Genomic DNA, 16161 nt, shown 5'->3' on the forward strand with positions numbered 1-16161 from the left:
AAACCTTACGTTTTCTCTCTTGAGCCTCTGCGATGACTGCTTTCTTTTTCTCAGCACCCTTTTTTGTTGTCTTCCCTTCTTGTTTGCCCTTAACAACTCCCTCTTTTGGAGCGCATCGCCTTCCTAAAACATTTGTAAGATCTCTTTGCTTCCTGGTTTGATTCCCAGATTCAGGTCTTGTCTGTTTTTGAGCTACGTGTGTTGCACACTTTGTTCCCAAAGTGTTCAATTTGTGTTCAGCTTGGGATGGAATTGCAGATGCTTTGTTCATCTGCTGTGACTTGGCTCTCCTCAGTAACTGCCTGGCCTTTGTATTCTGTTCAATAAAAATAAATCAATTGTTTAAAAGTATTCGAAGAGAATTCACTGTTTCTGTGTCCCTTTTCTTCGTTAAAGAACCACTTTTATATCCACGAGAAGACACCCAATCCATGTCTCACTTCGTCTTTGATCTTTGGATCACACTAACCTTGTTCGTCTTTGCTTTTGGAGTGGATGTCAGAACAACAATCTCTGCTCGCTGAGAAGTCTTTTTGGCATCTGATCCTCCTGTCTCCTGTCCATCCTCATCACTTCTACGTCTAGACTTCTTTGGTCTTCCTCTCCTTCTATTTGTACCCTCTTCATTCCTTTTACTTATCTCTTCTTGAAATTCTTCCTCTGTATTTTCCTCTTCTGACATGCCGTCAAAGATACTCTTTAATGTCTTCTTTGCTTGTCGACCATTTTGGGTTTTCGGACGGGCTTTCCTCAAGGTATCATTGGTATTCGTTGAAGTCCTAGATTTGTTTTCTGGACTGAAATCTGCACATTTATGCCGTTTTCTTGACCGGCCCTGTTTAGGTTTCACATCCGATATTTCTTTAGCGTCTTTTGAGGTCTCAGTAGGTTCTGGTTTCTTCAACGCTTTAGATTCAGTTTGCTCCATTGTTCCTTTCTTCTGGAAGATGCTGTACACTGTCTTAGATTTCCTGCTGTCAGCTGATGCAGATGCATCGTCTGTACTGACAATCATCAGATCTAGATCAGACACACTTACGACAACGTTTGAGGTCCTCTTCTTTGAGGCTGGTGTCTGAACGTGCTCTGGAGAATGGCACAAATCAATGGTGACAGGGGAATTCCCAGGATGCATTGCTTCATCGCATGGGGGACTGTGAACCTCAGCTTCAATGGTGACCAGCTTTTGCTTTGGATACATCAGTGACAACGAGGAGGATTCTCTGGACTTACTGCCAGTTTTATCATCTGTGAACTCCGAGTACGAAATGGTCAGCACACTGTCATCATCTGGAAGACAAGTAGCTGAATTGGGTTCTGCGCCCCTCTCCTTTTGAGCACATTCTTTTTCTTGGCCAACATCAGAACCTATTTTGATGCATGTCTCTTCACTTTTTGTAGATGTACTGAACTTGCTTGGCTTGACTGAAGTTTTGGGGTCTTTCTTACTTTTTGTTTTGGTTATTTTCTTTCGAATATGCTTCTCTCTTGTCAACACTTTTGCTTCAGTCTGAGGTTTCTCCACAACATGATGATCCTCCATCATACCTTTGTCATTGATTTCCTTTATTTCATTATCAGAGCGGTAGTTAATTTCATCTCTATCAACTTGATTCTCCCCCATGGATTCGTTAAGAAAGTCCAAGTATGAAATCACTTTTGGGTTGCCTGTAGGCTCCTTGACTTCAAAGATGTCTGCATCAGAACAGGACGAGGCTGCATCATTGTCCAGCAAACCTCCATCGGGAATCTTATCTTCAGGAACTTCACCATCAAGTAGATTTTTCTCCTCCTTGAGTTCCAAGACCTCCCTTTTTTGCGTTTTGGTCCTTTTATCAACTTCAAAGTCATCAGAGCTGGAGTTCAGCTCCACTTTTTTCTTGCGCTTCTGGGAAGATTTGTCACCATTACCGGGAGCCGGGGAACATCTCGGTGGAACCTTTATGCCGGTATTTCTGCTCTCCTTTGGCAAACAGCCAACACTTTCTATCCTTGCGGCTTTTCGGGGGTTACTTTTAACGTGCGTGAATTGACTTGTCGAATCTTTGACTTTATCAGGTTTGCATTTTCTCTGGGCGGCATCAAGACAGCTTGTCTGATTAGCCACACCCTTTTCTGGATCAAGGGGCCCATCCAAACCATCATGTTTCTGACCCTTGGAAATGACATCTGACCCTTGACCTTTACTGGCAGCCTTCACTTTGAAGCTGTCCTCAGTATGGCTACTTGAGACCTTTACACCACTAGCTATGGGACTCCTGTCCGTGTTTCCTTGGTTGAGGTTGTTCTGGCTGGTTTCGGGGGACTGCTTGAGTGTCTTTGGTTTGAAAAAGGATGTTATCATTGACTTCTTCACAGTAGCACTGGATGGTGACTTGATATTAGGGTTATCATCATCCATATTCTGGAGTCAAAATAAAAGGAAATATACCTAGATTGCATTTCATTGCTTCATTAATTAAAAAAATTATAAGTTTGACAAGCACATTTTACAAGTACACTATATTTTTGGTACTATCCATTTCTAGCTTTTAATTAAAAAAAATTCCTTAAAAGCCTATCGGATCATTTGCATTTATCCCAAAATTTAAAATGTCAATATTTTTTTCTTTGTTTTGAATTGATTCATAGATATGATTATATGAAAGAATGGAATATTCAGACATCAGTTTGTTGGCCCTGTACAGTCTTGCCGGGAGTCTTGAAAATTAATTACAAATGAAAATGTTTCTCGTTCATAAGTTCATATGTGCAATAACTGATAAGGGCAAACAAAAAAATACCTTTGGTTCGGGTCACACGGTAAGAAAGAAATTGGGTCGGTCAGTCGGCATAACATGTTATTTTAACGATTTTTTTTCCTGGAGCCAATACGTGTGAGGAATGATACATGTTTAAGTGGTCCCCAATCAAAGTGTTGTGGGATGATTTTTGAGACATGTTTTATAACAAGGAGTTCGTAAGTTCAACCATTGAGCAAGGAACATGGTTCAACCACTGTCGTGTCGACGTTCTCTACGCGTCTCCGTGGTTCGTCAGGTTGGGTTCTTGCGGCGATATCCTGGTTTTTCACAAAGAATTCCCTGAATGTCATTTTGAGATTTCACTGGAAGAAATTTCCTGTTAGTTTTTTGGAAAATGTTCACATTCTCCGATGTCTAGAGCAAATTGCAGTCTTAGGTGCACGTGCATGAGAGCCGAACGAAAGCCACGAAAGACGTGCGGCCATCCGATCCAATGTGAAGTCTACAACGCAACTTTTCTTTCGGATAATACCAAAAAGAAACAAGTCAGGTGTGTTTACAAACACAAATGCCCCGCAACCGTGACTGTTCCCATGACATAACACCACTCTTTCAACATCAACTTACATGTACCTTGGTCACATGGAACGTTCATTAATTGACAGCATTAGTGTCTTCTGTAGGTTTTATATGAATTAATCCCTAATCCCTATGATCTCAGAATAAATACAAGATTTCTATTGTTTTAGCCACTGTGACCTTGACCCTTGACCTTTTGGCCCCAAATGCAAAAGGCTTCTTAGGATTACCAAGGACAATCCACAAACCAAATTTGAAGTTCATATGTAAAGTATTTCTCAAGTTATCGCGCTGACAAAATTTCTATTGTTTCAGCCACTGTGACCTTGACCCTTGACCTTTCGGCCCCAAATGCAATAGGCTTCTTAGGATTACCAAGAACAATACACAAACCAAATTTGAAATTCATATGTAAAGTATTTCTCAAGTTATCGCGCTGACAAAATTTCTTTTGTTTTAGCCACTGTGACCTTGACCCTTGACCTTTCGGCCCCAAATGCAATAGGCTTCTTAGGATTGCCAAGGACAATCCACAAACCAAATTTGAAGTTCATATGTAAAGTATATCTCAAGTTATCACGCTGACAAAATTTCTTTTGTTTTAGCCACTGTGACCTTGACCCTTGACCTTTCGGCCCCAAATGCAAAAGGCTTCTCAGGATTGCCAAGGACAATCCACAAACCAAATTTGAAGTTCATATGTAAAGTATTTCTCAAGTTATCGCGCTGACAAAATTTCTATTGTTTCAGCCACTGTGACCTTGACCCTTGACCTTTCGGCCCCAAATGCAATAGGCCTCTTAGGATTGCCAAGGACAATCCACAAACCAAATTTGAAGTTCATATGTAAAGTATATCTCAAGTTATCACGCTGACAAAATTTCTTTTGTTTTAGCCACTGTGACCTTGACCCTTGACCTTTCGGCCCCAAATGCAAAAGGCTTCTCAGGATTGCCAAGGACAATCCACAAACCAAATTTGAAGTTCATATGTAAAGTATTTCTCAAGTTATCGCGCTGACAAAATTTCTATTGTTTCAGCCACTGTGACCTTGACCCTTGACCTTTCGGCCCCAAATGCAATAGGCCTCTTAGGATTACCAAGAACAATACACAGACCAAATTTGAAGTTCATATGTTAAGTATTTCTCAAGTTATCGTGCTGACAAGATTTGTCCGGACACACACACCCACCCACCCATACTTGTTTCACATGACTAGTGTGGACTTTCCATTGCTTTCGTGTAGTTAAGAAAAACCAGTGAAAAAACTAATTTTTCTCAAACTGTGAAAACTCTTTCAACCCAATTTTTTTTCTATGATTCCCTTTAGTGTTTCTCTTCATTCTGCTACAGATAAACCTAACCCAAAAATGCCTCTAAACCTGTTTTCCAGAAATGGGGAAACACTGTGTGGACGTGGGCAAGTCCACACAACGTCGGTGCTACCTACATTATGTGGACGTCTTTTGTTCGGAAGTCCACACTGCGTATGTAAGACAAGCTCACCCACACACACACCCACACACCCACCCACCCACCCACCCACCCACCCACCCACGGAAGGACAAGGCGGAAACAGTATGCCCCTTCGGCTTCGCCGCGGGGCATAAAAAAATCATTTGCTGATAAATGCCTATAAATTGTTCTGGCGGTCAGCGATTTTGAACAATTTTGATTGGAAGTCAGTATCGTACCTTTTTTTCCACATAACCGCTAACATTGTGTGGGGTCGCATTTTATCGCTTTCAAAAACAGGGTCGGTCAGGTGACCGAAACCAAAGGTATTTTTTTGTTTGGCCTATCTGACCATAGTTAGGTTACATGTACATATGATGAAAACCAGTGGCGTCAGGATATTGAAATCTTTCCTAAATGGTACTGCATAACAATTTTTCCGTCATGAAACAGCAGTCACTAGTCAGCAATGCAATAAACAGTCAGAAATACTACCTGGCCAGATGCGGCCTTGGGTGCTTTGGTGCTCATAATTCCAATCATTGGTCAATGATGCTGTCTGAAAGAAAAAAAAGGATAAAAACCTCATTTATGTTCAAATTTGCACTAAATGGTATTGGTAGCTGGGATGGGAATAAAAAAAGGCAGTGGATATTTTGCCGGAGACCGAAAACCTTTAGTAAACGTTAGCTTGCCGGATATGCACTGAACATGTGCAGTTTTTTTCCGGTGACAAATTTTAGTCTGGCTCCATGCCAACATTATCGTTGTAACTTCGTATTCACAAGATGGGAATCATGTTGTACAATTTCGGACTTTATTTCCCTTTATAAAAAAATCCTCCAGAGCCACAAATCTGAAAAAGAAAATGTCATACTCTGCAATAAAATGTTTGAGACATGTTAAAATAATAAAAGAAGAATATTCTTATTTTTGGGGGATGGGGAAAAAACCTAGTACAGCGCCCTCTGTTGATATGGATTGCCGCCGGCAAACCTTTAGAAAATGCATAGGGTTCACTGAACTAATTCAAGTGAGAATTTCTAGCAAGTCATTAGCATAAAAAGTGCCCCCCCCCCCACAATTTCTTTTGAAAATTCAGTTTTGGTCAAAGTGCGCCCGCATTACATGCACTTTTGACCAAAACTTGTCAAAATTTCATGCAAGCTAGTGAGGGCGCGATTTATCACAACCCATGACGTCATGCAACACGACGCTTTCGTGAACAATGGCTGTAAAAGTCGTCCGAATTCAACTCGAAATTACAAGATAACTAGACCTCTGAAGGTGCCGAATTTAACGTTTTGTTGATATTTAGCAGTTGTAGGAGGCATTGTGTGAGTATTTAAGTGACAAAATAATAGCGATTTCGAATGGTTTTTCGGCTCCCTTAGCAACGGACTCTCCGTCCAAATAACACAAGTGGATTTGTGACGTTTAATACGGAGGTAGTCCAGTATTACCATCACATTTATGGGACTAGCTAATAATGTACTAGCCTGACTGCATCTGGCCGTACAGTACTATCGCAAGCTCTGTAGTACGGCCAGACCGCCAATGCTCCCCTAAGCCCTGAACTCTGATGTAGCGATTTTGCTACAGATTTTGATCGAGATTATCTTCTCATCCAGGAACGAAATTTCCAAAGTTGAGGTTCCTAGTAATAAGTCGTAGAGTAACTTATACCTTTTCGAAAAAAACGTTCTTTTATCTAAAAATCTTAATCCATCTGGCTGAAAGACGACTTTCAGTCATCATCTCCCACGAATATCTTCCCGAAAATGTTCCTCCATGCGATTTCAAAATGGCGGCCGCGTTGTAATGTATGCATTATGCAAGCGCGCTTGGGCAAGATTATGAATATTTAGTTCATGACGTTTGTCAGGCGCGCGGGGCGGCTGGCCATACAAACACGAGGTCATGAACTGAATAATACATATTCATAATCTTGCTCAAGCGTGCCCACATAATGCATACATTACAACGCGGCACTATTTTGAAATCGCATGGAGGAACATTTTCTGGACGATATTCGTGGGAGATGATGACTGAAAGTCGTCTTTTGGCCAGATGAATGAAGAGTTTTGGATAAAAGAACGTTTTTACAAAAAGGTATGAGTTACTCTACGACTACAAACCTCAACTTTGGAAATTTCGTTCCAGGATGAAAAGATAATCTCGATTAAAATCGGTAGCAAAATCGCTACATATTCAGAGTTCAGGGTTGAGGGGCGCATTGGCGGTCTGGCCGTACTACATAGCTTGCGATATTACTGTACGGCCAGATGCAGTCGGGCTAATAATGTACATGATGTACCTAGTAAAATTGAAAAGAAATGAAAAGATGAAAATTGAAAGAATATTAATTTTTGAGGAACCCCACTTGATCATTGATGTTGGCTTGCATGTTATTCATGTTATTTGGCCCTGAACTTTGTTGATTTTACACTGTTTTCAATGGGGCTTGAATTAGTACAGTGGACCCGCATGGTTAGCTTGCCGGCATTACCTCCGGCAATATATCCACTAGGCCTACTAGCATGACTGGTACTAGTAGGATGGAACGCCGTATTATCGTGGTACTTATCACGTTTCTCGTTCGGAATAGAGACTGCCCACTAACCTTCCAGAATTGTCCTGTCTTATGTGTAGTATAACTCTTACCTTTTTAAATTAATATAAAAAAATCGGACGGGTGGTGTGGTTTATTCCGTGTACGATGCCTGTGAAAATCGACATGCGCGGCGTGTGCGAACGGAGGTGGACTCCCTATTATCGCGGTATGCGGGAAGTGGTTTTTCTAATGATCCCAACTTTTTTGTTCATAGTTTATGTTTGACCAAAACACCCCCTGAATAAAGTCTGATATTTTCCCTGTAACTTTCAAGTTGATTAAAGACAAAATGTCTGCAGGATGATTTCTTAAGACCCTGCCCTTCCCCCGAAAGGAGAACACAAATCCCTGAGGCAAGTCTACTGATCGGCGATTGAGGGCGCCATTCACTTTACACGGTGTGCCGTTTTATTTTCGCTAACGCGCGGTGCTTATTTTGATCCCGTAAAAGTTGTTACGATTTCGCGCTGCAAATATCGTCGTTCGACTTCATTTTACATTTGCAGCTGAAGAATAGGAACCAGACAATGGAACTTTCATGGACAGAGCGCAATTAAAGATTTATGTTAAAATATAAACGGTACCTTTTAGCAGACACGGTGAGGGAAAATTTTGCAAGTTTTGGAAAACGTTAATATTTATTAAAATCGTTAAAAGTCCCGAAAGGCACAACATTTTTTAATCGTCCTTTTTATACAACTCGGTAGAAAATCCTTGATGACTGGTGAACTGGATAAAAATCGCCACTTGAAGAGTTTTGACACTGTAAAAAGAGAAATTTCCCATGCCGCGATAATAGGGATGCGGCGATAATAGGGAGTCCGACTATACTAGGCTAGGCCTATATTAGCTGGAGTTACCCAGCCCTGAGTTTTATCATTGGGTTGTCTATTAGGGCTGGAGGGCATTTTTCTCGTAACTTGTAGTATTTGCAAAAAAAATTTGGAAAATGTTCAATTTTGTCCCCGTTACACACTAATTGCAACTGCAACTCACCCCAAACTTGCCTGGAATAACCATTACACAGGTCCTTGAAGTAAAAAACGATCCACGATGAAGATTCAGCCTACAATTGCAGTGAAAACAGGAGGAATAACCGCTAACTTGACAACCTTGCTGGATTGGCCAGGACCGCTATCCGGTTCGTTAGTGTGACGTCACCTCCAGCACTTTCAGCACCGTTTGGAACCGGAAGTTAACGCAGTTCGAGCGTTTGCAGCCAATGGGCGCTAGTAATCAGTGGTGCGTGCGCGTGTATGACGTTTTTACTAACGAGCCGGATTGGTTTGTGCACAAAAAAAATTGTGTACAATGAATGGCGGTCGATTAACAGTTTTTTAACAGTTAACAGATTTTTTGCAAATACTACAAGTTACGAGAAAAATGCGCTCCAGCCCTAATAGACAACCCAATGATAAAACTCAGGGCTGGGTAACTCCAGCTAGGCCTATATAAAATAAGGGTAATCCTTACTTTTAGGACCCCGTTCCTATATAGGAAGGGAAAGACTCACCAAAACAGTTGACTAAATGACACTCAAAATTGACATTCTGATACTTCTTGGCACATCTGAACAATTGGCAATGACACCTTCTTGACTTCTAAGTTCTAACATGTCTAAAGACTGCTTTAGCCTGCAAAAGTCACTTTGGTACTGGACAGACATCTGCAAAAGTCAGTTTTGAACAGAACTCGTAAAAAATAGCGCAGTGGCTATTGTTACGGCAGCCGTAACGCATTTCCCATTTTCTATCGTTACGGTAGACTGCAACCTGGCAACTTTTATAAAAAAACATGACAAGAAAATATAAAATTAGAAGGAAAAAAGTGAATTTGAACTTTATGAAATTCGGACTTTATTTCCCTTTTAAAAAAAATCCTCCAAAGCCTCAGGTTAGAAAAGGAAAAAAATTCGAGTGCAAAACTAAGATTCGAACCCGCAACCTCGCGGTGCAAAATCCTACCCTCTATCGTCTGAGCTGACGCACTGCTCGATAAAACGTGTGGAAACAAATAATTATATACCTGCGTGCGTATCAAAAAAATATCGTAGAGGGCGCTAAACAACGAGTGCCGTAACGATAGCCACTTCGAAAAAATAGAGGTGTCCTAAAAGTAAGGATTACCAAAATAAGAGTTTTGTGCATTAAGCAGCAGCGCGCGGCATACGCGGCAGTCAAGGCAGTTTTTATCTGTTCTTCCCTTCAATTTAAACAAATCATTCACATGACCAAGACATACTCACTGCGATGATGCCAACAAACCAGCTGATTTAGAGATGGATTTATGTTTAAAAGTTAACTTAAAACCATAATAATAACGAAATTGAAGCAACTCATCGCTGAATTTTTTACGGGAAAAGACGTCCGTGGCGCGCCAAATAGCAGTGCACTTTGACCTTTCGCTTGACCAATCATCTTGCATCGTACAAGTTGAACTTATGAATAATTGTTTATCGTACTAAATAGTCAGATACCCTAGAAGAATCTCCCATAAACTGAGTGCACTTTTTGAGAAACAAGACAACACCTGGCTCAAAGTAGCCGCGGATTTGGCCAAATGTCTGGCTGCGTCCCGCTGATTCAGCCGCGCATTCACCAAAATTTAAAAAGTGTAATACATGCGGCAAAAGGTGATCCATTTATTCAACGATTTTCCCATAATAAACGACAAATAACAATATTTTGTTCAGGCCATATTAAAAACCCGACATAGCAACCGTTTAACCACTATTTTCAAAATTTTTGATTCAATAATTACTATTAAATTAGCTGCATATTGGGATCATAACATTTCGCGTTATTTTTCAACGCTTTGGAGACGTTTGAAAGTAGAGGCATCATTTAAGTGTACCCACACGTTATAATAAAAACTCACAATTTTATTTCATCATCTACGATATCATGTTACTGGGCACACTAAATGTTGGTATTGGCTCCAGCCGATTAGTAATAAGTGTCTAATTAGCCCGTTAAACTGACTGCATTTTCCATGCACTATTATAATTGGTTCTATTAGGCTGCGTGTATTACTGCCTGGTTAAAACAAAGTGTACCGCACATGTTGTCACAAACTCACAATTTTATATCATCATCTACGAGATCGTGTTACTGGGCACACTTAATTTTGGTATTGGCTTCAGCCGAACACTAATTAGTGTCTAATTAGCCAGTAAAAGAGACCCTAGTTTTACTGCGCAATTACAAATAGAATGCGTTCTATTTAACTGCGTAATTCACTCCCCTTTACAAAGTGTATGTACTGCACATGTTGTCAAAAACAAGTCCGTTAAAGTGACCCCATTTTCACTGCACAAATAGATCAAGTGTTCCCGGAACACTTGATTATCGGAACAATTGTTATTGGACAAAATTTCAATTGAGTGCATGTGTTTTTCTTGAGCCTCGTCTCCACAGAGTGCTTTATTTTTGTTCACTTGAATTCGGATTGAGTTTTAATGAACGGTAGGTTCTTTAAATCATATCATACCTAAGACAGTTTACGCATTCCTATTGATCGAAAGCCCGTCACGTGGCCGGTCTTAAACGGATGATAAAGACATGGCTAGCTGGTCTTAAACACTTTTCCACTGAGTGTCACAATAAAATGTGGACTCCTAAAAATCCAGTGCCTCTTATCGTTTCATTGGTTGAACCGTTCACAATCCTCACGTAGGCATGCGCAACACTACCACTACTGGGTGCTGATAATTACCCTCGCCTCCGGCTCGGGTAATTATCACCACCCAGACTCTAAGTGGTCTTAAACAGAGTGATAAAAAACCTCCGGAGCACACATTTATTCCCTTAATAAATTTTATTCTTCAAGGGTTCCCGTTGATTTTCAAACGATTTGTGTCCTATACCGAACAATTATATTGAAACGAATTTCAATTCAGTGCACTGTATTGTTCTTGAGTAATCGTCTCCACAATGTGTGTTTTATTTTTATTAATGCCAACTTCGTTTGGGCAGATCGTGATCCACGTTGACAGAAGTCTTTACGGTGGTGACCAGTATTTGTGTAGCGCGCCCTCTTTTGGAAGAAAGAGATGTTGGTACAATAAAACGGGCGTGCCCTTACACACTGTAGTTTTTGTTTTTGTTGTATTATTTTTTTTCTTGAACAGTTTCTGTCGAATTTGAAATCTATTGTGTCGTATATCTCAGTCAATTATATGACGCAATTTCAAATCAGTACAATGTGTTTTTTCTTGAGTTATCGTCTCCACAAAGAGTCCTTTATTTTTGTTCCATTAAAAGTGACTCAAATTCGAATTGAATTATTCGCGGTTAATGAACTGTATTTTCGTTAAGTCATATTAAATTTATTCTTCAAGTGTTCCCGCCGAGTCCTATATCCTGAACAATTATTGGACGAAATTTCAATTCAGTGCAATGCGTTTTTCTTGAGTTACCGTCTAGGTGCTTTATTTTTGTTCACTTGAATTCGGATTGAATTTTAATAAAAAATGTGTTCTTTAATTCATATTAAATATATTCTTCAAGGGTTCCCATTGTTTTTCAAAACATTTGTGTCCTATATCTTGAACAATTATTGAACTAAATTTCAATTCAGTGCACTGAGTTGTTCTTGAGTTATCATCTCCACAAAGTGTGTGTTATTTTTGTTCACTTAATGCCGACTTCGTTTAGGCAGATCGTAATCCACGTTGACAGAAGTGCTTTTTTTTGTTCACTTGATTTTCAAAACATTTGTGGCCTATATCCAGAAAAATTATTGAAACGAATTTCAATTCAGTGCACTGTGTTGTTCTTGAGTTATCGTCTCCACAAAGTATATTTTTGTTCAGATAATGCCAACTTCGTTTGGGCAGATCGTGATCCACGTTGACAAAAGTCTTTGAGGTGGTGACAAGTATTTGTGTAGCGCGCCCTCTTTTGGAAGAAATTGGTGTTGGTAAAATGTACGGGAGTGCCCTTACACTGTAGCTTTTGTTTTGGTTGCAATACAAATTTTTCTTCAATTTATAATCAGTACAATGTGTTTTTCTTGAATTATTGTCTCCACAAAGTCAAAGAGGCATTTATTTTGTTCCATTAATAGTGACTCAAATTCGAATTGAATATTTCGCAATTAATAAACTGTATTTTCTTTAAATCATATTAAATTTATCCTTCAAGTGTTCCCGTCGATTTTCAAAGTCCTTGAGTCCTATATCCAGATCAATTATTGGACGAAATTTCAGTTGAGTGCAATGTGTTTTGCTTGAGTAATCGTCTCTACAGAGTGCTTTATTTTTGTCCACTTGAACTGTGTGTTCTTTAAGACAAGGTGTACCTCACATGTTGGCAAAATCTCACAATTTTATTTCATAATCTTTGAGATCATGTTACTTGGCACACCTAATTTTGGTATTGGCTTCAGCCGAACACTAATTTGTGTCTAATTAGCCCGGTAAAGTGACCCTATTTTACTGCACAATTAGAATGCGTTCTTTTCAATTGCGCATATCACTGCCCCTAAACAAGGTGTACCACACGTAATATTAAAAACTCACAATTTTATTTCATAATCTTCGAGATCATGTTACTGGGCACACTGATATTGTGGTATTGGCTCCAGCTGAACAATAATTAGTGCCTAATTAGCCCAATAAAGAGACCCCATTTACACTGAACTTCTATACATTCTATTCAACTGCGTAGGCCTATACGCAAATGTTCACAAAAACTTGCAATTTTATTTCATAATCTTCAAGATCATGTTACTGGGCACATTTCATTTCAGTATTGGCTTCAGCCGAAAACTGTTTTGCCTAATTAGCCCGTTAAAGTGACCATATTTTAATGTATAAATAGAATGCGTTCTTTTCAACTGCGCATATCACTGCTCCTTTGAAACAAAGTGTACCTTACATGTTGTCAAAAAGTCACAATTGTATTTCATAATCTGGTATAAGCTTCAGCCGAACACTAATTAGTGCCCATGGGCGTCGCGAGGGGGGGGGGGGGGGGCAAGGGGGGCACTTGCCCCCCCCCCCCCCCCTGGAAAAGCAGAAAAAAAAAAAAAAAAAAAAGGAAGAAAAAAAAGAAAGAAAAAAAAAGAAAAGAGGCGCGAAGACAAAGTGGTGTAAATTTAATGAGTTGGGGTGGGGGGGCAAAATGTCCCTGCCCCCCTCTAAAACTGATAAATCGAGAATGTGTTGAGAAATACAAGCACTTTTTGGCAAAAAAAAATTTTGCCCCCCTCTAGAAAAAATCCTGGCGACGCCCATGTTAATAGTGCCTGATTAGCCCGTTAAATATACCCCATTTTCCCTGCACTGTTTGGCTTCGTATATAATAATGATTACCTCTTTAAAGCTAAATGGGGTCGCAGTGAAAATGGGGTCACATTAACCGTTAAACGGGCCAATTTTAGGCACCAATTAGTGTTCGGCTGGAGCAAATACCAAAATTAAGTGTGCCCAGAAACATGATCTCGTAGTTATGAAATAAAACTGCTAGTTTTTGACAGCATGTGCGGTTCACTTTGTTTTAAAGAGGAAGGCCTAGTGATATTATACGCAGATGAAATGAACGCATTCTATAAATATAGTGCAGTAAAACGGGGTCACTTTAACGGGCTAATTAGACACTAATTAGTGTTCGGCTGGAGCCAATACCAAAATGAAATGTACCCTGTATGATTATCTCGTAGATTATGAAACAAAATTGTGAGACTTTGACAACATGTGAGCATGGAGGAAGAAAATGATGTGTGGTACACTTTGTTTTAAAGGGGCAGTGATATGCGCAGTTGAAAAGAACGCATTCTAATGTGCAGTAAAATAGGGTCACTTTAACGGGCTAATTAGGCACTATGATTAATATTCGGCTGAAGTTTATACAAAAATAAAGTGTGCCCGGCAGTATAATGATCTCGTAGGTTAAGAAATAAAATTGCGAGTTTTTGAAAACACGTCAGGGACACTTTGCTTTAAGGGGCAATGATATTCGCAACCGAATTGAATAATTCTAATACATGTAGTGCAGGCAAAATGGGATCTTTTTAACGGGCTAATTAGACACTAATTAGTGTTCGGCTGAAAGCCTTTACCAAAATTAAGTGTGCCCAGCAGTGTTGTAGTCGAGACCGGATAGTCCGAGACCGAGACCAAGACCGAGACCTGAAGCTGCGAGACCGAGACCGAGACCGAGACCAGCCCCTTCAAGGCGGACCGAGACCGAGACCGAAATGGTCCGAGACTGAGACCGAGACCGAGACCGCGGATTATAAATAACAATAATCTAAATAAACAACAAGACACTAATTACAGCTGAACAGTCTGTCCTTGAGATGTTGATGTTCATGGGGATGTGAAGGAAGTGATTGAAAGTTAGGAATCACTTGTACCTGTTTAATTGTGTCATGCGAGTGCTCTTGGTGTTTGCTTCATGCCATAAATTACAACATGGCAACAGAGTTTGTTATTGTCACAATCAATTAAAAAAATATTGTTTAACTACTATAAAATGTAAATCTGATGAAGAAACTCTAACTTAGGAGTACGACAAGTTGTACTAGTTTTTGCAAAACTTGAACATGTTGAAACTTGACAAAAGTAAAAAGTTAAAGGTGGATGTTTCATCTGTTATAGGAACTCGGACCCTAAACTCCAGAGCCAGCCCTTGGTTTCAGCAATGACCACTAACGGATATTTAAGTGCAACTTTAATTTTACATTGGACCTCCTTGTAAACCTGATTCGAAAAAAATTTGGAGCAAGAAAATTTTGATTTATTTAAAAAAAAATTCAGTCATGGAATATAGATTTGTACATGTAGACCAATTTTTTTTTTTTAGAGATGGTAGCCAGATATGGATTGGTCTGCCCCCCCTCCCTCTTTGTGAGTCTCCTTCCAACCCTGCATGTTTGTGTGTCCCCTACATGTTTGTTTCTTGTTCCTCTGTAATTTACCTCTGAAGAAGGCCTGGCTAAGGCTGAAACGTAATGCCACTTTATTTTTGTTAAATGTCAATAACGTTACATATACTATAGAAGATCGATGAACCATATTTGCCTGATCTATCTTCTGTTCATCTGCCCGCCGTCATCATCGTCATAAGCCTGGCCGACACAATAGAAGGGCGCTGTAACAAACTGAATGTGGTGGGCGAGATGCACTTTTAGGATGCAAGGCTCAGTGCGCACGCCTCTCTGTGTTTTGTACCGTGCCAGCGTATCGCTCGCATCGGCTACTTCGTCGGGCAATTTACTTGAGTATTTTAGTGACAAGTACGACATTGCCAATATTCTAATCGCTTATTGTGGTGGCCGTAAACATCATTAATGAAACAAAAGTCTTCTCGACTCATGCAAACGCAATTGACATTTAGGAAGGAGACGAGGCAGGCAATTAGACTCTAGAGAGGCGTGCGCACTGAGCCATGTATCATAAAAGTTCATCTCGCCCACCACATTCAGTTTGTTACAGCGCCCTTCTATTGTGTCGGCCAGGCTTATGACGATGATGACGGCGGGCAGATGAACAGAAAATACACAATCTGACGGTGAAAATAATGTTTCAGTCTTGATTCATAAGATTTAAATCTCAGTTGTATTTGGAATCAATGAGGATGGCTATAAAGTGCTTGTTTCAACATATCATCCCACAATAAAAACGAGAAATTAGAAGAGGAGCAATGGTTATTGGACTATGCCTCACTCACTAGAAAGTGAAGAGAGACATGTCCATTAGCATCACACTGCAGTCACGTTTGCCCTAAACGGATTCTTTACTTATCCCTAAAAGGGCCGGGGGC

General features: G+C 40.0%; 1 protein-coding gene across 1 annotated transcript in view; it reads right to left on the reverse strand.

Moving 5' to 3' along the window:
• LOC119734763 (ATPase family AAA domain-containing protein 5-like) overlaps window positions 1–9799 on the reverse strand; it is a 31125-nt gene extending 21326 nt beyond the window's left edge. Inside the window, 4 exon segments of the mRNA XM_038208314.1 lie at window positions 10–316; window positions 470–2404; window positions 5275–5338; window positions 9639–9799. Coding sequence (XP_038064242.1) covers window positions 10–316; window positions 470–2404; window positions 5275–5322 — 2290 coding nt within the window. The 5' untranslated portion in view covers window positions 5323–5338; window positions 9639–9799.
• Between the last annotated feature and the right edge of the window lie 6362 nt (window positions 9800–16161).

The sequence above is a fragment of the Patiria miniata genome, unplaced genomic scaffold (assembly GCF_015706575.1).
Source record: "Patiria miniata isolate m_02_andy unplaced genomic scaffold, ASM1570657v1 HiC_scaffold_28, whole genome shotgun sequence".
In the NCBI taxonomy this organism is placed as follows: Eukaryota; Metazoa; Echinodermata; class Asteroidea; order Valvatida; family Asterinidae; genus Patiria; species Patiria miniata.